The sequence below is a fragment of the Thecamonas trahens genome (assembly GCF_000142905.1).
Source record: "Thecamonas trahens ATCC 50062 unplaced genomic scaffold supercont1.38, whole genome shotgun sequence".
NCBI lineage: Eukaryota > Apusomonadida > Apusomonadidae > Thecamonas > Thecamonas trahens.
In genome coordinates this window covers 314,876-336,753 of record NW_013657642.1, presented here as the reverse complement: position 1 = coordinate 336,753, position 21,878 = coordinate 314,876, and the positions used below count along the sequence as shown (strand labels likewise).

The 21,878-nt window shown below is 61.7% G+C and overlaps 10 protein-coding genes across 10 annotated transcripts; 3 read left to right on the top strand and 7 right to left on the bottom strand.

The window, feature by feature from the left end:
* Positions 1-76: 76 nt before the first annotated feature.
* On the top strand, positions 77-3,191 carry AMSG_12121 (uncharacterized protein; the record flags this gene model as incomplete). The annotated part of the gene is made up of 3 exons (XM_013900325.1): positions 77-121; positions 265-2,067; positions 2,772-3,191. The coding sequence occupies 3 exons, from the start codon at positions 77-79 to the stop codon at positions 3,189-3,191; spliced, it is 2,268 nt and encodes a 755-aa protein (XP_013755779.1).
* Positions 3,192-3,325: 134 nt separating this feature from the next.
* AMSG_07997 (carboxypeptidase) lies at positions 3,326-5,435 on the top strand (the record flags this gene model as incomplete). The annotated part of the gene is made up of 2 exons (XM_013900301.1): positions 3,326-5,364; positions 5,420-5,435. The coding sequence occupies 2 exons, from the start codon at positions 3,326-3,328 to the stop codon at positions 5,433-5,435; spliced, it is 2,055 nt and encodes a 684-aa protein (XP_013755755.1).
* A 78-nt stretch (positions 5,436-5,513) lies between these two features.
* Positions 5,514-7,117, bottom strand: AMSG_07996 (Tbl2 protein; the record flags this gene model as incomplete). Its single annotated transcript, XM_013900300.1, has 2 exons — positions 5,514-6,708; positions 7,110-7,117. 2 exons carry the CDS (start codon positions 7,115-7,117, stop codon positions 5,514-5,516), a joined length of 1,203 nt encoding a protein of 400 aa, XP_013755754.1.
* A 65-nt stretch (positions 7,118-7,182) lies between these two features.
* AMSG_07995 (uncharacterized protein) lies at positions 7,183-7,902 on the bottom strand (the record flags this gene model as incomplete). The annotated part of the gene is made up of 1 exon (XM_013900299.1): positions 7,183-7,902. One exon carries the CDS (start codon positions 7,900-7,902, stop codon positions 7,183-7,185), a length of 720 nt encoding a protein of 239 aa, XP_013755753.1.
* Positions 7,903-8,592: 690 nt separating this feature from the next.
* AMSG_07994 (uncharacterized protein) lies at positions 8,593-10,956 on the top strand (the record flags this gene model as incomplete). The annotated part of the gene is made up of 2 exons (XM_013900298.1): positions 8,593-8,780; positions 9,561-10,956. The coding sequence occupies exons 1-2, from the start codon at positions 8,611-8,613 to the stop codon at positions 10,954-10,956; spliced, it is 1,566 nt and encodes a 521-aa protein (XP_013755752.1). The 5' UTR covers positions 8,593-8,610.
* Positions 10,957-10,983: 27 nt separating this feature from the next.
* On the bottom strand, positions 10,984-12,453 carry AMSG_07993 (iron-containing alcohol dehydrogenase; the record flags this gene model as incomplete). The annotated part of the gene is made up of 2 exons (XM_013900297.1): positions 10,984-12,215; positions 12,348-12,453. The coding sequence occupies 2 exons, from the start codon at positions 12,451-12,453 to the stop codon at positions 10,984-10,986; spliced, it is 1,338 nt and encodes a 445-aa protein (XP_013755751.1).
* An 883-nt stretch (positions 12,454-13,336) lies between these two features.
* AMSG_07992 (uncharacterized protein) lies at positions 13,337-14,185 on the bottom strand. The gene is made up of 2 exons (XM_013900296.1): positions 13,975-14,185; positions 13,337-13,628 (listed from the first exon to the last, which is right to left on the bottom strand). Exons 1-2 carry the CDS (start codon positions 14,094-14,096, stop codon positions 13,502-13,504), a joined length of 249 nt encoding a protein of 82 aa, XP_013755750.1. The 5' UTR covers positions 14,097-14,185; the 3' UTR covers positions 13,337-13,501.
* Positions 14,186-14,728: 543 nt separating this feature from the next.
* On the bottom strand, positions 14,729-16,175 carry AMSG_07991 (deoxyhypusine hydroxylase). The gene is made up of 2 exons (XM_013900295.1): positions 15,965-16,175; positions 14,729-15,526 (listed from the first exon to the last, which is right to left on the bottom strand). Exons 1-2 carry the CDS (start codon positions 16,143-16,145, stop codon positions 14,760-14,762), a joined length of 948 nt encoding a protein of 315 aa, XP_013755749.1. The 5' UTR covers positions 16,146-16,175; the 3' UTR covers positions 14,729-14,759.
* A 74-nt stretch (positions 16,176-16,249) lies between these two features.
* AMSG_07990 (uncharacterized protein) lies at positions 16,250-17,695 on the bottom strand (the record flags this gene model as incomplete). The annotated part of the gene is made up of 2 exons (XM_013900294.1): positions 16,250-17,461; positions 17,615-17,695. The coding sequence occupies 2 exons, from the start codon at positions 17,693-17,695 to the stop codon at positions 16,361-16,363; spliced, it is 1,182 nt and encodes a 393-aa protein (XP_013755748.1). The 3' UTR covers positions 16,250-16,360.
* Positions 17,696-18,984: 1,289 nt separating this feature from the next.
* Positions 18,985-21,228, bottom strand: AMSG_07989 (polycystic kidney disease 2; the record flags this gene model as incomplete). The annotated part of the gene is made up of 2 exons (XM_013900293.1): positions 18,985-21,113; positions 21,168-21,228. 2 exons carry the CDS (start codon positions 21,226-21,228, stop codon positions 18,985-18,987), a joined length of 2,190 nt encoding a protein of 729 aa, XP_013755747.1.
* Positions 21,229-21,878: the final 650 nt, after the last annotated feature.

Sequence of the window (21,878 nt, the reverse complement as noted above, 5' to 3'; positions counted from 1 at the left end):
CCCCCCCCCCCCCCCCCCCACCTCCCCCCCTCCCACCCCTACCCACACACCTCTCCTCTTCTCCTTGCCCACAACCATGGCCGCATCGGGAAAGCCACTGCTATTCGAGATTGCATGGGAGGTACGTCTATGGCTATGGCTACATCCCCCCCCCCCCCTGCACGCCCCCCCTCTTCCACGTCATGCGCCACGGACTGCGGGACTCACGCTGTTATGGATGATTCTTCACATGGCTGGTACCTGCATGGCGAGGCGATACTATAGGTGGCCCGCAAGGTGGGAGGTATCTACACGGTGCTCAAGTCCAAGTCGCCGTGTACTGTGGCAGACTGGGGTGATCGGTACTGCCTCATCGGTCCGTACGATGCAAAGTCGGCGGAGAGAGAGTTTGAGCCGCTGGATCCAGGCCCGCTCCTGACTCAGGTCATCGAGAACTTGAAGACAAAGCGAGGCATGCGGCTAGAGTTTGGTCGCTGGCTCATACCGGGCTATCCGCGGGTTCTCCTCATCGACTACCACACTCAGTGGGACAAGATCAACGAGTTCAAGGCCGAGCTGTACTCCTCCTTTGGCTTGCCCATTCCCGAGGGTGACGGCGATCCCGAGACCAACGAGGTTGTTCTCTTTGGCTTCCAAGTCATGTGGTTCTTTGCCGAGTTCTGCGCCACGAATCCGTCGCGCATCGTCCTCGCCCAGTTCCACGAGTGGATGGCCTCGGTCGCCGTTCCGCTCATCCGCCGCGACGCCCTGCCTATGGCCACCATCTTCACCACTCACGCCACCCTGCTCGGCCGCTACATGTCCGCCGGCAAAACCGAGTTCTACTCGCGCATCGAGTCCATCGACGTCGACCGCGAGGCCGGCAACCGCGGCATCTACCACCGCCACACCATCGAGAAGCTCGCCGCCCTCAAGGCCCATGTCTTCACCACCGTCTCACACATCACCGCCCTTGAGGCCGAACACCTCCTCTCGCGCAAGCCCGAGGTCATCCTCCCCAACGGCCTCCAGGTGGAGCGCTTCACCGCCATGCACGAGTTCCAGAACCTGCACAAGCTCTCCAAGGACAAGATCCACGACTTTGTCCGCGGCCACTTTTACGGCTACCTCGACGGCATCGACTTTGACAACACCCTCTACCTCTTCACCGCAGGTCGCTACGAGTACTACAACAAGGGCTTCGACATGTTCATCGAGGCCCTCGCCCGCCTCAACCATCGCCTCAAGGTATCCGGCTCGCCCATGACCGTCATCGCCTTTGTCGTCACCCGCGCCCCCGTCGTCACCTACAACGTCGAGTCGCTCAAGGGCCAGAGCCTCATGCGTGAGACCCGCCGTCTCTGCGACAAGATCAACGAGAACATCAACTCGCGCATCTTCGAGGCCGTCTCAAAGGGCGAGCTCATCGACCCCAAGGACCTGCTCACCCAGCAGGACTCGGTCCTCCTCAAGCAGCGCATCCTCACCCTCCAGCGGGACACCCTCCCGCCCATCACCACACACACCATGGTCGACGACGCCTCCGACCCCATCCTTAACCAGCTCCGCTCTTGCCAGCTCTTCAATAAGCCCGACGACCGCGTCAAGATCGTCTACCACCCCGAGTTCCTCAACGCCTCCTCCGCCCTCCTCCCCATGGACTACGACGAGTTTGTCCGCGGTTGCCACCTCGGCGTCTTCCCCTCTGCCTACGAGCCCTGGGGCTACACCCCGGGCGAGGCCGCCCTCCTCGGCGTCCCCTCCATCACATCCAACCTCGCCGGCTTTGCCGCGTACATGGAGCGCTACGTTGACAAGCCGGACGAGAAGGGCATCTTCATCGTCGACCGCCGCTTTAAGGCCCCTGAGGAGTCGATGGAGCAGCTCGTCGACTACCTCTACAACTTTACTCTCCTCTCCCGGCGCGATCGCATCATGCTCCGCAACGCAACCGAGAAGCTCTCGGAGCTCCTCGACTGGAAGGTTCTCTCGCGCCACTACGAGGAGGCCCGCGGCATGGCCCTCTCCCAGTTCTTTATCGAGCAGGCCACCAGGGCCGGATCATCATCCTCTGCCGCCTCTGCTGCCGTCTCTGCTGCCTCCGCTGCATCCGCTGCATCCGCTGCATCCGCCTCCTCCATCCCTGCTCCCTCCGATGCTGCCGATGCTGCCGATGCCGATGCTGCCGATCCCAACCATCCGCCGACAGCATCCGCCACTGCCACCGCCGCCCCGGCCTCGACCACCGCCTCTGCCGCCGCCGCTGCCACCGCCACCACCTCTGGCACATCTGCCCTCGGCATCATACCAAAGTGAATCTCATTCATCCCCCCCCCCCCCCCCCTCCCTCCGCCCTCCCTTCCCTCCCTTCCCTCGACCGCCAAATCGCCAACCAGCAAAAGAGTCCGTCGCCATGTCGCGAGAAAGGAAGCCATAGCGCCGCCACCTCCTCTTCCTCCCCCGCAACACCACCAGTCCACACACAACTCACTCACTCGCACGTCAAGTACGTACACACTCTCCCTATAACCCTTCCCCCCTCCCCCTCTCCCCTCCTCTTTTCTCCCCCTTTCGCCTTCCCTATACCCCCCACACACACACACACACATACACACACACACCGCCTTGTGGGTGTCGACCCGCATGTACGGACGAATTCCAAGGAGAGTGACATGGGCTGCAGGGGAGGGGGGGGGGGGGGGGGCAAGGGGAAGAGCAAGGACACCGGCAAGTGTATGAGATAGAGACTCATGGAAAAAGAGTGGGTATGGGTGTTGGTGTGGTGTGTACAGGTCATGGCTGCTGTGGTTCCACGTAACTTTGTCCTCCTTGATGAGCTGGAGAAGGGCGAGAAGGGACTGGGCGACCCGTCGGTGTCGTACGGATTGGAGGATGGTGAGGACATTATGCTGACCAACTGGCGGGGAACTATCATTGGTCCGGCAAACACGGCTCATGATGGTCGCATCTACTCGCTTCGTATTGTCTGTGGTGACAACTACCCGGATGAGCCGCCTGTCGTCAGCTTCATCTCCAAGATCAACATGAACTGCGTCGACTCTTCCGGCCGCGTCGTTCCATCCAAGCTCTCTACTCTCAAGAACTGGCGGAGGGAGTACGGTCTGGAGACCATTCTCATGGCTCTCAAGGACGCCATGCGCTCGTCTGCAAACAAGAAGCTCTCCCAGCCCGCCGAGGGCGAGACATTCTGAGCTTGGACCGAGTCGGCGCACGCTCTCCCTCCCTACACCCCACTCTCTCCCTCCCCCTGCACACTCCACACTCCGCCCTCCCTCTCCCTCCCCACCCACTCTCTCAGTCCAGTGAACTCTTTGCTCCTCCCACCATGCTCCGCTCCTCCTCGCTCTGTAACCGCTCTGCAGCCGTTGCGAGCCGACTTGTCCGCCGCCTCGCCTCGTCGGACATTGACGCGCAGCGGTGTGCTCACCTCGCACTCGGCCGCATCGCAGCCGTTGAGCCACATCCCAATGCCGACAGGCTGGTGGTGTGCCGGGTTGAGGTTGCCCAGGAGAACGGCGTGTCGCCTGTAGAGACTACCATTGTCTGTGGTGCGCCCAATGTGGTCGAGGGCATGTTCGTCCCGGTCGCCCTGCCCGGTGCTCGGCTGACTACCTTTGCCCCGCCGGCCAAGGCCAAGGCCGATGTTGCTGCTCACTCGTCGCCAGCCTCGCCTGGCCCCGATGCTGTCACTGCTCTCACTGGCGCCGGTAAGACTGTGGAGATCAAGCTCAAGAAGGCCAAGCTCCGTGGCGTCAAGTCGGCTGGCATGATGCTCTCCGCCCGCGAGATGGGCATAGACTCGGGCGACCCAGCCCACTCGTCGGGCCTGCTCGACCTCTCGCCGTTTGTTGCTGAGCTGGTGGGAAGTGATTCCAACGCGTGGTCGGCTCTTGACCTTGGCCAGGTCATGGATGCCTCCAACTGGCTCGGCCTCGGGTCAGTGGCGGAGCGCGGCGCCGCGCTCGAGGCATGGTCGAGCAAGCTGACATCGTACTCGAGCGCACTTGCGGTGCTCGAGTGGGATCGCCACGTCAACATGCCGCCTGGAGCCGCTGCGGCACGGGCAGCACCACTGTCGCAGCTTCAGATGGCGTCCAAGGCCGTGGTCATGGACGGCGACATCGGGCCGATCGCCGCGTCGTTGGCGTCGGATCCTTACCTGGCCGCAGCCGCCGCTGAGACAGGCGAGTCGGAGCTCTCGCACCTGCCTGCGTCTGCCCGCCTTGCACTACGCAAGCGTGCAGTCACGGGATCGGTGTCGGATGCGCTCATCGAGGCCGAGAGCAAGGCGGTGTCGGCGACGCTCGCGGCGTGGTCGGCGAGCAAGGCGCAGCCGGACGCACAGCTGGACTGGCCGGCCTTTGCCCCGCTGCTCCAGGAAGTCATCGACGTCAAAGTGGCGCAGGCTGCGGCGGTCGACACTCACGCTGCCGGCATCGAGAGCGAGACGCCGTACGATGTGGCGCTGGCCATGTTCAATCCAGGGCTCAAGTTTGCCGATCTCGGTCCGATGTTCTTTGATGACCTTGCGCCTGCGCTCCGCGACCTGGTTGGCCGCAAGCCCACACTTGCAGAAGCACCTGAGGAGGTTCGGGCGGCGCTCAACGCGCCCGTGGCTGATCGCGACGCGCTGATGGGTCTGTGCAAGGAGGTTGTGGCCGCGCAGGGCTTTGACTTTGATGCGGGGCGGCTCGACCTCTCGCCGCATCCGTTCACCATCGGCATCCACAAGAGCGACGTCCGGATCACGACTCGGACCGAGTCTGTGCTCGAAGCGTTGCTGGCGACGGTCCATGAGGCCGGTCACGGCTTGTACGAGCAGGGTCGCGGGAGCGGCTCGGTGCCGTATGGCACCCCGGCAAGCGACATCCTCTCGGTCGGCATCCACGAGTCACAGGCTATTCTCTACGAGCGGTACATCGGGCAATCCCTGCCGTTCTGGGAGTGGGTGTGGCCCAAGGTCCAGGCGGCGCTGCCGGAGCTGGCGCCCGGCGCATCGGCGCACGACGCGTACCTTGCAGCCAACGCGCCGGATCTCTCGGGCATCCGGGTCTCGGCCGACGAGCTGCGGTACCCGCTGCACATTGTGCTGCGGACCTCATTGGAGGCCAAGATGTTCAACGGCGAGCTCAAGGCGGCGGATCTGCCTGACGCATGGAATGAGGAAGCCGGCGCACTGGGTATTCCCGAGGCTCGAGGCCCCGGTCCGCTGCAGGACATGCACTGGGCGATGGGCGCGTTTGGTTACTTTCCGTCGTACACGCTCGGCGCAATGTACGCGGCGCAGATGATAGGCGCGGCGTCAGCGCAGGTTCCTGAGCTTGCGGACGGTAACTATCCGGCGGCGTTTACAGCGCTCAAGCCGTGGCTGGCTCGCGGAGTCCATGCCGCCGGCTCGCTCCCATCGGACGGCAACGAGCTCTGCGAGGCGCTGACCGGGGCGCGGCTCGATCCCGGCTTCTACCTCGCGCATCTGCAGACCAAGTACTTTAGCGGATGATCTTGTGGACTGCTTACGAGGTCTTCCACAGGCGGACGTGCTTGTCCATGGCGGCGGTGGAGATTAGGGCCTTGGACGACGGGTGCCAGACGAGCGAGGTGATGCGGATGCTCTCGCCGTGGGCGTCGGTGATAGTGGCGATGGCCTCGCCCGAGTTGGCGTCGAAGAGCATGATGTCGGCATTGATAGCAAATGCAAGGGTGTTGCCGTCGGGGGAGAGCTCAAAGACGTGGATGGCATCGGCAGTGAGGCCGGCGTCGTCGAGGGCGGCGACGTGCAGGATGTGTGGATCCTCATTGACCATGTAGCGGACGTCGATGTCCCACAGGATCCACGAGCCATCGAGCGAGAGGGTGGCAACCCTGCAGGCATCGGCCGAGAACGAGACAAAGTTGACCGACCGTGTGTGCCCACCGAGGTCCATGGCCAGCTCGACGCCGGTGAATGCGCCGGCCTTGTCGCGGACGGCCTCATAGATCTTGACGTCCGAGGTAAAGGCGGCGACGGCAAAGAAGCGCCCATCGGCAGAGACAGCTGCGTTGTTGTTCCGCATCTGCTTGGTGTCGAGGACAGCGAGCTCGGTGCCCGAGGTCGAGTGGATGCGGACAAGGGTGTCGCGGCCGACAGTAACGACAACCGGCGCCGCATTTGCACCGCCCCACAGCAGCAGCTTGAGAATGTCGTCCCGATGGCCAGGCTGGAAGCGCGTCCGCTCGGTGGCAACCGGATCGCGCGAGCTTGAGCTTGCCAGCCATGCGCTGAACGAGAGATCAAATACAACCACATCACCAGCGTAACCAGAGAGTCCGACGGCGACGTCAGCATCAGGAACACTTGCCAAACACTTGACCTCATCCAGCTCGATAGGCATGACCTTGACAGGCATCGAAGCCGCCTTGAGAGTCTTTGCCGTTGTGGCATGAAACTGAACCGTCCGATCACTTGAAGTGGTAGCCAGCACCATGCCCTTTGCCACAAAGCTCGCCGAGTAGACCTCACCACCATGACCTTTGATAGTCTTCATAAACAAAGGCGATTCATGTGTGGTGCTCTTCTTCTTGCCCTTCTTCCGACCACCACCAGTAGACAATGATCCCGCCTTGCCCGCCTTGCCCGCCTTGCCCGACTTGCCCGACTTGCCCGACTTGCCCGACTTGCCCGATTTGTTCCCCTTGCCCGACTTGCCAGACTCGTCCCGTCCTCGCCCACTACCATGGCCATGGCCAGAGTCACCACCACCGGTGCCACCGCCAACACCACCAGCACCACCACTTCCTCCTACAACTGCTCTAGCTACAAGGGCTACAAGGACAGCAAGTGCCACGCAGACTGCGCCAATAATCAACACATCCATCGTGGTCGTAGTCGTAGTCGAGTGCTGGCAGGTCGCGGGAGTCGGTCGCGCGCTTTGGTCGGCGGATTGGCTTTGGCCGGATCGGAGAGTCGGGTTGGACGCGATGTGCCGCGATCGGGGTGAAATAGGGCGACAGCAAACGGTGGGGTATGTGAGTCACTATCGGTCGCAGTCTAGTGCTGGGTGGCCTGATCGGCAGCTCGCGGGAGTTGGGGCTTTGGAGAAAGTAGAGCGTTTAGAGTGGCCGGACAAGACCATCCCATGGCATCAGATTGCGCAGGTCATTCAAACTCGATGTAGCAGCAATCGTCATGTTGGCATAGGCTGATCAAAAGCCCCAGTCAAAGGCAGAGTCTGATTGGGTGGCGGTCGAGGCCGTGGCGGTGTCTTCGTCAGACTCGGTCGATTGCGAGTCCTCCCACTCGCGGACGACAAGGAAGGGATCGAGCCTGTTTGAGCCAGCCTGGAGGGCAAGATGGGCGGTAAAGGTGGTATATGTGCCCTGAGTGCCAATGATGGCATCGCGGACAAGGTCGTCTGTGCAGAGCGCGTCGCGAATGCGCGAGACGGTGTTGGCGATCCAGCGCTGGTCGGGATCGCCCTCCACGAGGTAGCCCCAGATCGGCGGAACGTAGTCGTTGATTTCGTAGCAGAGAAAGTAGAGCTCGTTGATGTCATCGACGGCGATGAGCTGACTCGCAGCCTGCTTGGCAAGCACAGCGTCAACGGCGTCTTGACCGCTTGCACGCGCGTTACTGATGGCACGCAGCTCCTCAGCGAAGCGGGCGACCATCTTGTCCTCTCCCTCGCCACGCAGCTCCTGATGCAGCAGTCGGCGCAGCGCTCGCCAGTTGCCCAGCCGAGCGGAAGTCTTGACGCCCGCAAGCAACATATGCTGGCCGCGAGCAAAGTCATCGCCGGTGAGCGACACCGAGATCGACCGACACGTAGCCGCGAGCGCGCCAACATCCCTGGCGTCGAGCACGGACGACTTGAACGCGATCAAATGCAATATCTCCGTAGGAAGATCTGTGATATGGGTCGCCATGGTCTGATACAATGGAAAGGAGTAGAGTGTAGCCTACACGCCTCGCCCACCCATGACGCGCGGTGCGCCGGGTTTTGTTCCCGCCGGCCATTGACCAATGTTCGTCGTCGAAATTGGCGGGGAAAGGCGGCGGAACCGGACGAACCACGCGCTGACACTCATTGCACGTGCACACCAGTTCAATACGCCCAATGTGATGTGCGGTCACTCGGCATCGCGCTGCTACCATCGTGATTGCAACGACCACGCGCTTGCTTCTTGCCGATGTGATGTGCCGCTGCTCGCCGATCGCCCCGTGCCGCTGCAGCAGCAGCACGAGGCTGACAGAGATAATGTTGGCAACGATCTGGCGCAAGGTGCAGCTTAGCTGCAACGACATCCAGCTTGGTCCCTTGTCCATGATCGCCACCAAGGATCATCGGCATGGTCAGTCAGCGCCCAACGATTAACCACTCGTTCAATAATCGTACCAACGATTAACCACTCGTTCAATAATCGTACCAACGATTAACCACTCGTTCAACAATCGTACCAACGATTAACCACTCGTTCAATAATCGTACCAACGATTAACCACTCGTTCAACAATCGTACGATTACCGGTACAACAGGTAATGGTGGACGTCCCTTTCTGGCAGCAGGGCAAGCTCCCCCCCCCTCCCCCCCCTCCCGCCTAGGTAAGCACTTGACGTCGGGACGGAGAGAGTGATGCAGAGCCCGGCAAGTGAGGAAGGGGCAGGCAAGGGCAGAATGAGTGGGCGACGTGTGGGCAGTGTCATCCTCGTGGCCCTCCTCGTCTTCTACACCCTAGCCTTTGCCACAGGTACCGAGGTCAGGGCTGAGGCCGCCACCAGTCTCCTGGCCATTGTCCCGCCATTGTACGCACCCTGGGGAAGGAAGGAGGGGAGGGGGGAGGGGGGAGGGGGGCAGAGGGGGGACTTACGGACGGGTTGCTGGTCATGGACGACGGACGGGTTGCTGGTCATGGACGACGGACGGGTTGCTGGTCATGGACGACGGACGGACGGCTGGTCATGGACGACGGACGGGTTGCTGGTCACGGACGACGGACGGACGGCTGGTCATGGACGACGGACGGGTTGCTGGTCATGGACGACGGACGGACGGCTGGTCATGGACGACGGACGGGTTGCTGGTCATGGACGACGGACGGGTTGCTGGTCATGGACGACGGACGGGTTGCTGGTCATGGACGACGGACGGACGGCTGGTCATGGACGACGGACGGGTTGCTGGTCATGGACGACGGACGGACGGCTGGTCATGGACGACGGACGGGTTGCTGGTCATGGACGACGGACGGACGGCTGGTCATGGACGACGGACGGGTTGCTGGTCATGGACGACGGACGGACGGCTGGTCATGGACGACGGACGGGTTGCTGGTCATGGACGACGGACGGGTTGCTGGTCATGGACGACGGACGGGTTGCTGGTCATGGACGACGGACGGACGGCTGGTCATGGACGATCGACGGACGGCTGGTCATGGACGGCTGGTTATGGACGATGGACGGACGGCTGGTTATGGACGGATGGACGGCTGCACGGCCACGGACGCACGGTCGACAATCGGGAGACCCTTGCAGGGCTGCTGTTTGCTTGGCAATCCCGCACCGCCTCTCATTGTACCGGAGGGCTACGCTGTCGACTCTGGTCGTGCCGGCTCTGGCCCTGATGGCGTTGCTGCCGCTGGCCATTTTGGTGACCGGCGCGCGCGCGGCGCTCGATACCAAGTCCGGCGGCGCGTTGGTGGTGTCAGTGACGACGCTCGCCGGCGCACTCCGGCTGACCATGGCCGGACTGCTCGGCTATGCCGGTCTTGCTGGCAAGGTCACTCTTGTCGGCGCGCTTGTCTTCCTTGCGCTGTACCAGCTGTTTGCGGGCGTGGCCATGCTGCTGAGCGTGGATCTTCTCGACGCCGTCGATCCAGTCGGCGGCTTGGGCGAGCTGCTGGTTGCCGGCGTCTTTGGCCTCTCGGCGAGTGCTCTCTGCACTCACCCGCGGTATGCTACGCCAGGCTACCGCCATCCGTCAGACGCGGCATCGGTCGGATCGCTCCGCGACATGATGGTTGGTGCGCTGTGGCTCGTCGCCCTTCTCCCGCTCGTCTTTGCCTCGGCCGTGTCGGCCTCACTTGACGCTGCCACCCGCACCGCCATCCACACGCTTCTGGCCTCGCTCGGCGGTGGCCTCGGTGCCGTCATCATCGAGCTGTGGATGCTTCCCAAGCTCACGATTCCGGGCGTTGCCAACGGGCTACTCGCTGGTGCCGTCACCATTGCTCCGCTCGCCGGCTACAAGCTCAACGTCGGCCTGGCGCTCATCGCCGGCGCCGTCGGCTCTGCTGTCGGCGCCCTCGCCCAGGCTGGCGTCGACGCCCGCTCGCCGGTCTGGCTCATGTGGCACGACCGCTCCCAATTGGTGGCCACCCTCGCAGTGCCAGGCGCCGTGGGTGCGCTCTGGTCCATCGGCGTCACCTGGGCCTCGCGCTCGTCGGCCTACACGCCCGCCGACGCCGCAGCCCTCTTTCCGCACAACTCGTGGCAGCCGCTGTACCAGGCCATGGCCCTCGGCATCGCCCTCACTGCTGGCCTGCTCGGCGGAACCCTGGCAGGCTGGATCCTCGCCGCCCTCCCGCGGCCAACCAAGTTTTTCCACGACTTGCCCATGGTGAGCCTGCCCTCGACCGTGGTGACCACCCTTCGCCCAGACGTCCTGCCCGAGGTCGTCGCTTCAGCGCCGGCTCCGGCCAACCCGCACGACACGTCGACCGCCGCGAGCGCCGTGCCCGAGGAGATGCCGTCAGAGTCGGCAGCACGCAAGGCGTTTGGCCATCCGAGCTCCCGCCGCGGCGTTGCGCCGGCGTCTGATGCCAGCCCCTCTCGCCGCGCCAGCCAGCCCAAGCCGATGCGCCCCATCACCCCGCCGCGGCCGAGCCGCCCGGTCCCGCTGCGGGACATGGCGGCGTCCGAGCCAGCCGTCCCACTCCACTCGGCCCATCATGACGTCCGCGAACGCAGCATGCAGTAGTATTTGCGTTGATTTAAAAGCTCGTCGTCACCACAGGTTGAGCGAGTCCTCGTAGATGACCGAGAGGTCGGCGGCCGAGACCGCAAACGGAGCGTTGTTGAGAACCCGCTTCTGCGGAAGCGCCCGCTCGACGAGGCCAGGAATGTCGTTCATGGTGATGCCGACCGCCGAGAGGCCCGGCGGCGTCACACCCGTTGCCCGCATGATGGCAATGAGCTCCTGAGAGAGAACCTCGCCCAGCGCCAGCGTGTCGTCCGCAGCCATGGCGCAAAGGTCGGCTTGCGACACGCCGGTGGCGTGCCGCAGCCCCAGCGCGGCCGAGGCCTGCGCGAGCGTAGCTGTCACCGCCGCGTGCCGCCCAGGATCCGCCGCCACCTGATACGCAAACGCTGCCGGCGCGTGCATCATCACAGACATGCCGTGTGGGAGGAGCGGCGCGTCCGGGTAGCCCGACTCGGGCGACGGGCAGTGGCTCCCGTGGGCCGAGAACGCAGAGACTGGGTACGACATACCGTGGCAGAGCGCCGTTCCAGCGTTGCCCATCGCCGTCCCTACCACCGTCGACGCCAGCATCATTCCGTCGCGGGCGGCGACGTCGTCGGCGTCCGTCACCGCGCGGACCAGGTACTGCGCGCAGAGCTCAAGCGCGCGGATGCACCCAATGTCGGCAATCGGGTTCGCACCCTGGTTGAGCGGGCGGTCGTGCGTGGCAGGCGTTGTCCCTGCATCCACCGCTCGCATAAAGTACGGCCGCGCCGTGTACGACTCCATAGCATGGCAGAGCACGTCATAGCCCGAGGCGCAAATGATCTCGGGCGTGAGCGAGTCGCAAAACGCCGGATCCACCACGGCGTGGACTGGAATGAGCGCCTTGGACGCGAGCGCAGTCTTGGTGTTGCGCTCAATCACGTCGCACACCGCAAACCCGGTAGTCTCCGAGCCGGTCCCCGAGGTTGTCGGCACCGCAATGTGCGGAGCAAGCAGGCCCGACGGCGAGTCGCCCGAGCCCATCGGCTTGTTGATGTACCCGTAGAAGCCATCGCGGTGTGGGTACATGCCGTACACAATGCCAGCCTTGGTCGTGTCCATCACTGACCCGCCTCCAACCGACACATACGCCGCAGCCTTGGTCTCGGCCACCCACTCGCCCGCAGCAAGAAACGAGCCATCCGTCGGCTCCACAGTCACCTCGTCGTACACTACCACGTCATGTCCCGCCGACTCAAGAGCACGAATGACATCAGCGGTTGTCTCCAGGCCTCTCACACGCTTATCGGTGAGAAGACCGACACGACGAGGAGTAAGACCATGATCATCCACAAGATGACGAGCACCAGGACCGTCCATAATGCGAGCAGCAAGACCACCAAGTTCATGACGAGTTCCACGACCAAAGGTCACGTTGTTGGCCTTGACATCAAAGCCATACTCGACATCGATCTCATTCTCAGCTCCACTCGGTCCACTTCCAGGCGATGCTCCCGAGATGTCTTCCATATGATCCGATGATGACGATGATGATGACGATGATGATGTTGACAGAATCGTTGGTCCATGAGCACAGCATCCTCCACCATGTTCAGCTCCAACGGTCGACCACAGCGAGCGCACTCCCTCCACACCACCACCACCAACCATGACTCGCATGGCTTGTTGAAGCTGAGTCATGTTCGCTGCCGTCGACGAAAACCGAAACATGCTTCCAATTGAGCAACCTCCCTTGAGAGTGAGATGAGTTGGCTTGGCAACTTCCGTTCTCTCTGCCTCCCCTCTGCACCCCCTTTGCCCGTCTCTTGCCTCGCCTTCTTCGCCACCACTTTGGGCTGCCGCTCTTTGGTGAGCGCGAAAAACGTGACAGGCAATTTGGAGAGGGTCTCTCTCTCTCTCTCGGTTGCCGGCCGAGCGGTCGCTCTCCGCTGGCTCGACAGCTTGAGATTACCTCGCATTTACTGTGTTGGCCATCTTTGCCTCCACATCGTGCTAATTGTCCCAGTGATCCGCGTGTACATGAGCGCCTGTCACTAGCTCGCGTACACACGGGATCAAGGTAAGAATTGGGCGCCCAGAGGACCGCCCGTCGTCATCGTCGTCGCGCATCGGCATCAAAAGGGTGGGCGGGTGGGTTCCCGCTCCGTCAGAGCCGACTGTGCCGACGCCATCGGAGCTCTTAGCGAAGTAAGGTGTCAGCCGCTTTGCTCCGATCAGCCGGCCGCGAGTGTTAGCGACTCGAAGCAGTCGCGGCAATTGCTGATGCTGGTGATGGTGCTCGCCCCCCGCCCCCCCCCCCCCCCACACACACACACACACACCGTCTCCAACGGATCAGATCATTTGTTGTTGATAGTTTTCGAGTGAGCGACATGATGGCTATCGGGTGATGGTCATGATGAGGGGGGGGGGGGGGGAAGAAGGGCCTGCCCATGTCCAGGCGCTGGATGGTGACAGATGCGATCGACGTCGAGCAAGCGGGGGCGAGCAAAGTGAAGTAGGCGATCGAACGGACAGGACGATGCTGTGGGGGCGTGTCACTGTTATCCAGCTCCCTCTACTTTTCACAGAGATCGATACGGATGGGCTTTCCGCCGAGCTCGAGACCCTCCAACTCGGTGGCGGCCACAGCTGCCTCGCGGGTGGTAAAGTCGATGTAGCCAAACCCGCGATGCTTGCCCGATCTGAAGCCAGAAACACAGTCACAGGTCGCACACTCAGTAAGTACCACCCTTCTTCGCCGCAAAACCCTCTCTCCATCCCGCTAATCCTCGGCATTCCGCCCACATCCCGCTCAAATTGCCGCCATGCGATCCTGATTTGAAGGCTTTTCTCTGCACCTGGGTGATCATCTTGGCCGATCACCCCCCCTTCCCCCCCCTCCGCGATCGATCACACACCGCCCCCCCACCACCACCACCACCCCCGCACACACACACACACTGTGGGGAGGAGAGCAAGAGAACATGGTATAGCAGACGGCAGGCAAGGCGGAGATCATTATCTTCAAAATGCACAGAGCAAACATACGCAGTTGTTGTGAATTGTACCGAAGCCACCTCGCCGGCCTGTGACAAGGCGGCCTCGACCTCACCAGGAGAGACACTCATGGCAATGTTGGCCACAAACACCGTGTTACGCCGGCTGGACATGATGAGTCAGACTTGTGGTGAGAGGGGGTGAAGGGCTTGGAGAGGTGTGTGACACTGGCTCGTCCCGCGCCTGCGCCTGTGTCTACACCTGCTCCTTTTCACGCACTGTTCGTGTAGTCAGCATCCTGAACAATGACACGCACCTGTCACCGCGAGTCGCATCCATCTGCTGCGAGTTTAGCTCGATCGGGCTCGATCGAGCTCAATCATAGTCATTGAGTCACCACAAGACATGGTGCGGATGCTACATGGCTGCGGTTGATCAGGCCACGCCGATAGAGCACAGTGTACCGCATCTTGTAGGATCGAGCTCGGAGAATACCGCGGTCTTGCTCTCATGCCCGTAACCACATGAATACTTGAAAGACTCACTTCTCTACACTTTGATCTGTGTCATTGGCTGGTACCTGGGCCATAATGAGCACAGGGTGATGTACCTCTTTCATCTGTCTTGATCGCTGGCAACAGAGTAAACGTCCCGTGGAACGCCATCTTTTCGCTCGCCATCTCTTTTTCGGCGATCTTCCAACTGCACTTGCTTGCTCACCAGGAGCAACCACGGTTGACAAAGGGCAAGGTCATGCATCGTCGACACGATCTGCAGCAAGATGGAACCAGTTGGCTCCCTTCATTATCGGTCTGATCGGTTGTCTTCATTGTAAACTACGCCACGTACTCAAACGCGCCCGAGGCCTCGTAATCGGCCATGTCAAGGGCAACCTGGCACGACTCGGAGACGACACGCTCAGCATCAGACTGGTGGGTCTGGAGGAGCGGGAGGCAGTCATCGTGGGCGATGGAACCGAGGGCCTCGGCGGCCTCGTGGCGGACCATGCAATGCTCCGAGCCGTCCTTGAGAACCTTGGCGAGGGCATCGACCGCAACCGGCGACTGCATCTGGCCGAGAACGTAGGCCAGCTCGTGGCGGAAGAGCGCCGAGGCGTCGTCAAAGGCTGAGCAGATGGCCTCGACAGCAGCGTCCGAGCCCTCGTTACGCAGTGCAAAGAGCGCCCGGTACCGGGCAAAGAGTGAGGCGTCCGCGTTGTTGAGCGTCTCCTTCAGCTCCGCCACAGACGCGGTCGGCGCCGCGGGTGGCGCAGGATCCACAGACAGATACGGGTTCTCGCCCAGCTCGCCTGACTCCAGCTGCGCCTTGCCCTCCTCCGAGTTGGTCCACTCGATGAGCGCCACCGCGAGCGCGCACGTCTCGGCAATGACCGGATCCTCGTGCTCCGCGTACTTGACGAGCGCAGGAAGCGCCTTTTCATCGCCAATAGCACCCAGCGCCTCACCAGCCTCGTGCCGGACCATCGGGTCCTCGTCTTCGTCAGCCAGCACCTTGAGCAGCGTCTCCACAGCCGCCGGATCCTTCATTTGCCCGAGCACATACGCCACCTCGTGCTTGAGAAGCACGGAATCGTCCTCAAAAGCTATCCTCCCCAGCCCCATACACCCCCCCCACCCCCCCCCCCACATACATATCCCACAACACAGATCACAATCTCATGAGTCACACATCATCATCACCATCCCCAGCCTCCCCCCCCCCCCATCGGCCTGCTGTCGTCAATGGCGGAATCCTTCGAACGAATGAACGCACGGCACCGCCTTTCCGAGTCCTCCCCCCCCCTTCCCCTCCACCACGAGCACTCCCATGACCGCCCACACCCACCCACCACCTCCAAACTAAGTAATGAGGTACAACACAAATACAGCATGCCGCAAGCCAAAAAGGTCTCCCCAAATATCTATAATACTCCTTCCAGAGCCTTCGCCGTCTCGGCCAATCTCCCCCCCTGCCGCGGCAAAGTGGCACTCCATCTTACGCCCATCCATGGGCAGGCGAGCAATTAGGCGGAGGAACGTACCACGGGCAATAGCAGCGACACCATCCTCACCACCAATGTTACGGAGGGTGAAGAGAACACGAAAACGGTCAGCAAGGGGAAGGTCCTTGTTGGCTAGGTCTGCACCAAGATCGGTCGTGGACCGCACATCAGCAAGCGCTGCAGCCTGAACAGACGCAGGCGGATTGGTCGATGTGGACATGGTGGGGGGGGACAGACAAAGAGAGTCAGGTGGCTAATGTTGAGATCGGCAGCAGTGGTGTGGCTGACATCAGTTGCACTATCATCGGCCCAGGCCCGCCAATAGCTACCTTCGTTTCTTTCTGATGACGACAGCATCTCGCTGCTCAGCAAGTTACCAGGGCTAATGCCGTCGCTAACCTCAACCTGTATGCTCGCGTCTGCTGCAGTTGTGCATTACTCCAGATCCACAGCCAGATCGGACAACAAGAAGACGCTCGACACACTCAAGCGGTTGTACAGATTGGTGGTGGCGTTGAGCGCAAGCCAGGTCACGGCTAGCCGATCGGGTATTTGCGGTGAGAGGACAAGCACAGCCGGCGACCACGATGACTGGCGATAGCCGGTCATAGCGATGCGCCCGCATCCGTGCAGAACTCGCAGCCCGTCGGCAGGGCCATTACTCGTTGTCGCAACATTCTCCGACTCCAGCCGCAGCTCGTCGTCCATGCCGAGGCCAAAGGCAAACGTCGGGGCGCACGCCGGCACATTGGGATCGCCAAAGATCTTGAAGCCAACCAGCGCGTGCTTGTGCTGGTCCGGCGGGAGATACAGCGGGCTGGGCGGGAGTGGCCAGACAGGCCACGACGGCGCGGCGTCGGCGTGTGCCGCCTCCAAAGCCGGCACCTCCATGACAACCACAGCGATGAGCTCTGGACCATGCTCGCCATACAGCGAGGCGTAGAGGCCGACGAGATCACGCGCGTCGACCGCGGCGCCGGTTGGCAGAGCCGCTCGCGCCACTTGCTCCGGCAGCGGCACAAAAGTACCTGTCAGATGCGCCGCGACAGCATCCGAGACAAAGGTTACAAGCCTAGGCTCTGTATCTGATGCAGGCAGCGGCAAGACGTCGACCGCGTCGCCGGCGGCATTGGTGACGTGCGCGTACGCCTCGTCGAGGCCAAAGGCAAACCGCCCGCCGGCCGCCACTGCCGCCACCACCTCGACTGCCGGCCGGCCTTGGTATCCAACCTCATCCTGAGAAGCATCCAGCCTCAGCTCGACGTGGCCGAGCTCGATGCGCGGGTTTGTGCCCGTGGCGCTGCTCTCGTCCACCACCAGCTCGACGCGCCACCGCCGCTCGACCGCGTCGGCATCGTCATCGCTGGAGCCCACGCCCGCCCCCACCCCCACCACAACCGGCGAGAGCAGACCTCCGCCATAGTCTGGACACGCCCTGCATTCATCCAGAAACCAGGCCTCAGCAAAGGCGAGCTTTGCCAACGGCAACGAGGTGACCGACAAGAATCGATGAATGACATCCTCAGGCAGCTCAGCCTGGCGAAGATCGGCCAACAACGAGATCATCCATCGGCCCAGGCCATGACCATCATCAGCAGAATGAAGAAGGTCATTAACCCGTTTCCTCCATGCCACTTGATCCATACACAACCGCCACATCTTGGTACAGCTGCTTGCCAACGCCCGCACATCCTTTGCCTCCAACTCTTGGATGACCAGCACCAGAATCTCGTCAGCCAGCTCGCTCACCAGCCACGACCTTGAAGGCATGCTCTCCCTGCACAAACACGCGGTACAGTTATATACCTGTTACGGAAGGTAAGGTGGGGACCGTCGGCGTGGGTAGCGAGAGAGTCACGTGCTTATCGACAGAGTTAGTCATCTGTCCGCCATCGCTGTCGCCACCGCCGTCGCCGTTCGCCGTCACCGTCGCCGTTCGCCGTCGCCGTCGCCTGCAGGTGCCAGACCGTCACGCCGAGCTCATGGTATGTGTGGTATGTCATGGCTGTCTCGGTCTCATCATCCTCACCAACATCCTGCCCATCATCTGCCTGATTGTCAACATCGCCATCATATCAACCTTCAGCACACCTTCAGCATATCCATTGACACAGCTGTCACAATAGCCTCGTCATGATCACCTCTGATCACCTCCCCTCCCCCCTCCCCTCCCCTCCCCTCCCCTTCCCTCCCCTCCCCTCCCCTCCAAGTACCCCCCGTCATCTTATCATCATATCATCTTCGCATCACTCCATCGTGTCGCCTTGGGCACAGCTGGCACCACCCACTCCGCCACCGACCACGACACGACGACGAGGACCGACCACGACACGACGACGAGGACCGACCACGACACGACGACGAGGACCGACGAACACCTCACTCACCCTCACCCCCACCACCCCCACCACCCCCACCCCTCCATCCCTTCACCTCACCTCCTCTCTCCACCCCACCCCCCCCACACCCACCCCATCCGGACCAGTCACCTCCTTCTCCGCCCCTCATGGCTCGCCATCGTACGTCCCCCCCCCCTCCCCCCGCCCTCCCCCCCCTGCCCCCCCCCTGCCCCCCCCCCTCCTCTTACTCATGATGGAGATACGTGGATCATGGCTGGTCAATTGTGTAGATCCTGATCTCATTCCTTGCCACAAGCAGACAGGGATCAGTATTGGAAGAGTATGTGATCGATGTGACGGACGATGTGTGGTGTGCGACTCGTTTGTTCGGCTTGCTGAGATTGTGAGGATCTGTGATGAGTGTGCCTTTGGAAAGGGTCAAGAGGCTTGTCTCGTCTGTGGCAGGCGAGGTGAGGCCGATGCTTACTACTGCAAGGAGTGCTGCCTCCTCGAACGTTCCCGTGAAGGCTGTCCAAAGATCATCAACGTCGGCCACACAAAGTCTGACGCCCACTACAACAGAGGCAAGACATGATGTACATGTTGACTTGGATGACTTTGCTCTCCCCTTTCGCCCCCGCCATGGCTCTCGTTGTGGCACGCATTGCAACGAGGTAAAAACATCCCTGCTCCGCTCGCCTCTCGGTTGTGCATCACCTTTTACGACGACGACGACGACGACGATGACGAGCCCGACGCTGGCGCAATCTCGCGCATGAGGATGCGCATATGCTTGTCCATCTTGGAGAGGCGCTCGTGGAAGTGGCTCAGATCGCGCTTGAGCGACATGATGTAGGAGGAGAACTCCGAGTCGAGCTTGTCGCCGTCGAGCACGGCCGGCGGGCCCGAGATGTCGCCCGTGGCATGGAGCTCGTGCTTCTTGACCTGGGCCTGGAGCTTGCGCTGCTGCAGGTTGCGGAGCAGGTTGCGCTGCTCCTCGACATCGAGCAAATTGTCGCCGTCGGTGTCAAACTCGCGGAGCAGCTCCTCGGCGTTGTTAACGCCAAGCAGCTGCTTGGCCTCGCGCTTGTACTTTTTGAAGATGGTCTCGATCTCGTCGCGGTCGAGGAGGTCATTGTCGTCTTGGTCGCCCTCGACAATGGCGTCCTGCAGCTCCTGAGCGTCGTCCTCCTCCTGCTGGAAGACCTGCGTGCGGTCCTTAATCCACGAGCCAAAGACGTGGAGCAAGTTGACCTTGTCCTTCTGCTTCTCGCGGATGGTGTCCTGAACCTCGGTGTAGGCGTCGTTGAGAATGGCCATGAACATGGAGAGGAGGATGAAGAAGACAAGGACGATAAAGACAACAAAGTAGAGCGGCCCAAAGACTCGGTTCGACTCCTGCATGGCCACAAAGTCAAAGTCGCCTAGCAGCGACCGGAGGAGGGTGAAGAACGTGTCGATAAAGGTGTGGAAGCCCGGGACGTCGGTGCCAAAGGCGAGGACGCCGGCCTGCGCAAAGCCAAAGAGAACAAAGGCCATCATGGCCACAAACGAGACCGTGTTGCGGATCGACTTGGAGACCGTCTCGGCAATGATGTCCATGCCCGGCAGGAACTTGGTGTACTTGAAGACCTTGAACCAGAGGATAAACGCGTTGACGGCCAGAATGTTTTGCTCGGCAGAGTTGAGCAGCGAGATCGGCTGAAAGTTGTAGAACTTGCGCGTGTTCGTCGGGTCCACCTCGAGGTTGTTGAGCTTGATGAGAATGGCGATGCGGATGCCAAACACGCACACAAAGAGCAGCATGTTGACCAGGTCGATCACATTCCATCCATTCTGCCAGTACGCGATGCACCCGTGCTTCCACAGCTCGTACACCTCCTGGATGAGGTAGCAGACCACAAAGAACATGATGATGATCTCGCCTGCAAGCTGCGCCCGCCCGAGTGCTGTGTCGGCGTACTTGTACAGCCGCGCCACCCGGAAGGTGTACGATGGAAAAACGCCGCCCGAAGGCAGAAACTCAAACGCCATCTGCGCAATGTGGAACAGGTTGAGGTTCGCGTTGTACGTCGTAAAGTCGACCCACACCACGCGCGTCTGCAGATCCACCCACCCGTCGCTCTCCAGCTCTGCCATGTGCTCCTCATGCACCGTCGTGTTGTCCGCAATCGAAAAGTCCTCAATGTACCCGCCACCCTCGAACCACTGCAGACGCGCAACCTGCCGCGTCGTCCCCAGCTGGTCCGACGAAAAGTACGGCTTGAGCTTGGGCGTGTGCGGCCCGCGCTCCACCGCCGAGCTCGAGTACCGCGCGTAGCACTGCGGAAAGACGGCCTTAAAGTCGGTCACAATGTCGCACTTGCCCGGCGCCACGCGCACCTGCCGGAGCCGCACCGCGCCCACCAGGTAGTTGACTCCGTAAATGTATCCGCGCCCGAGCCCCACGTCGGGCGACTCGAACAGTCCAGCAAGGAGCGGGCCCTTCATGTACTGCCAGAACTCCTCAAACGTCGCCACCGAGAAAAACGTCTTGTAGATCTTGGTCACGTCGCCCGAAAACTCCTCATACAGCATCAGGTCCTTCATGTAGTCGTTGTACTGGAACGAGTAGAGCGGATCACGCGAGTTGAGCACAACAAGCGAGAAGACCACAAGAAACACGCAGTACACAACCATCTCGAGCAGCTGGCCCCGGAACTCACGCTTCAGCTGCTTGACCTGGATCTTCTGCTTGATATCCTTTTCCAGATTCCGCGTGAGGTACGCCAGCTCCAGCGCAGTCTGTCCCGAAGCCGACGACGAGAGCGACGACGACGATGAGACCTCTTCAGCCTCTTCACGAACTTCTGCCAGCCGGCCACGACGACCAGCCCGACGACCAGCCCAACCACCAGCCCGACGACCACCGATCTCGGCCACCTCGGCCGCCTCGACAGAGCCCGAGCTCTCACTGGCATACATAAAGGTGTACGACTCATCACCACCATTATCATCATCATCATCATTCCTCGACCACTTGTTGCTGCCATTGCCGTTGCCGCTGCTGCCGCTGCTGTGGCCGCTGCTGGTGGCCGCTGAAAAACTGCCGGTCGAAGTGGTACAGTCCGACGAGGACAGCATAGCAGCGGACGAAGGTGACGAGCTGACCAAGCTGCTGGTCTCACCATACGACGTAGACGACATGCTGACGACTCCTGCTCCGGTTGGCATGCCCCCCCGAGTTGAGTGGTGGTTCTTACGACCGTGCCCGTGCCCGAGCTCCCGACCTGGCTCTCGCCGCTCTGCTGCCAGCCTGATCCCGCCGCACCACCGCCACTCGGCCATCACTGGCCACTCTCCCGCGGTTCCTGTTCTTTTTCTCGGCACACAGTTCCCCCCCCCCGATCACATCACCTCCACCCATCCCCAACCCCCGATCCCTTTCATCTCTTCCCAACTCCCCCCCCCCCCCCTCCCCTTCCCCCCCACCTCTTACATCTTCCCCCCTCTCTCACGCTTCCCCATGCCAGTCTCATTCCTCATCCTCCTTCTGTCAACAATTTTTACCGTCGCCCCACCCCCCACCCCCCACCCCATCATTCCTGTCCGACAGTCACCTACCCACTGCCACG

Excerpts from the sequence above, each read along its gene's own strand:
- AMSG_07991 (XM_013900295.1), bottom strand. The coding sequence starts at position 16,145 with ATGTCCACATCGACCAATCCGCCTGCGTCTGTTCAGGCTGCAGCGCTT. Across the intron at positions 15,527-15,964 it reads TGTCGCTGCTATTGCCCGTG|CTTTTGAGGACGATTCCGTG; the intron begins GTACGTTCCTCC and ends TGGGGAGGATAG.
- AMSG_07992 (XM_013900296.1), bottom strand. The coding sequence starts at position 14,096 with ATGTCCAGCCGGCGTAACACGGTGTTTGTGGCCAACATTGCCATGAGT. Across the intron at positions 13,629-13,974 it reads GTACAATTCACAACAACTGC|ATCGGGCAAGCATCGCGGGT; the intron begins GTATGTTTGCTC and ends TTCTGGCTTCAG.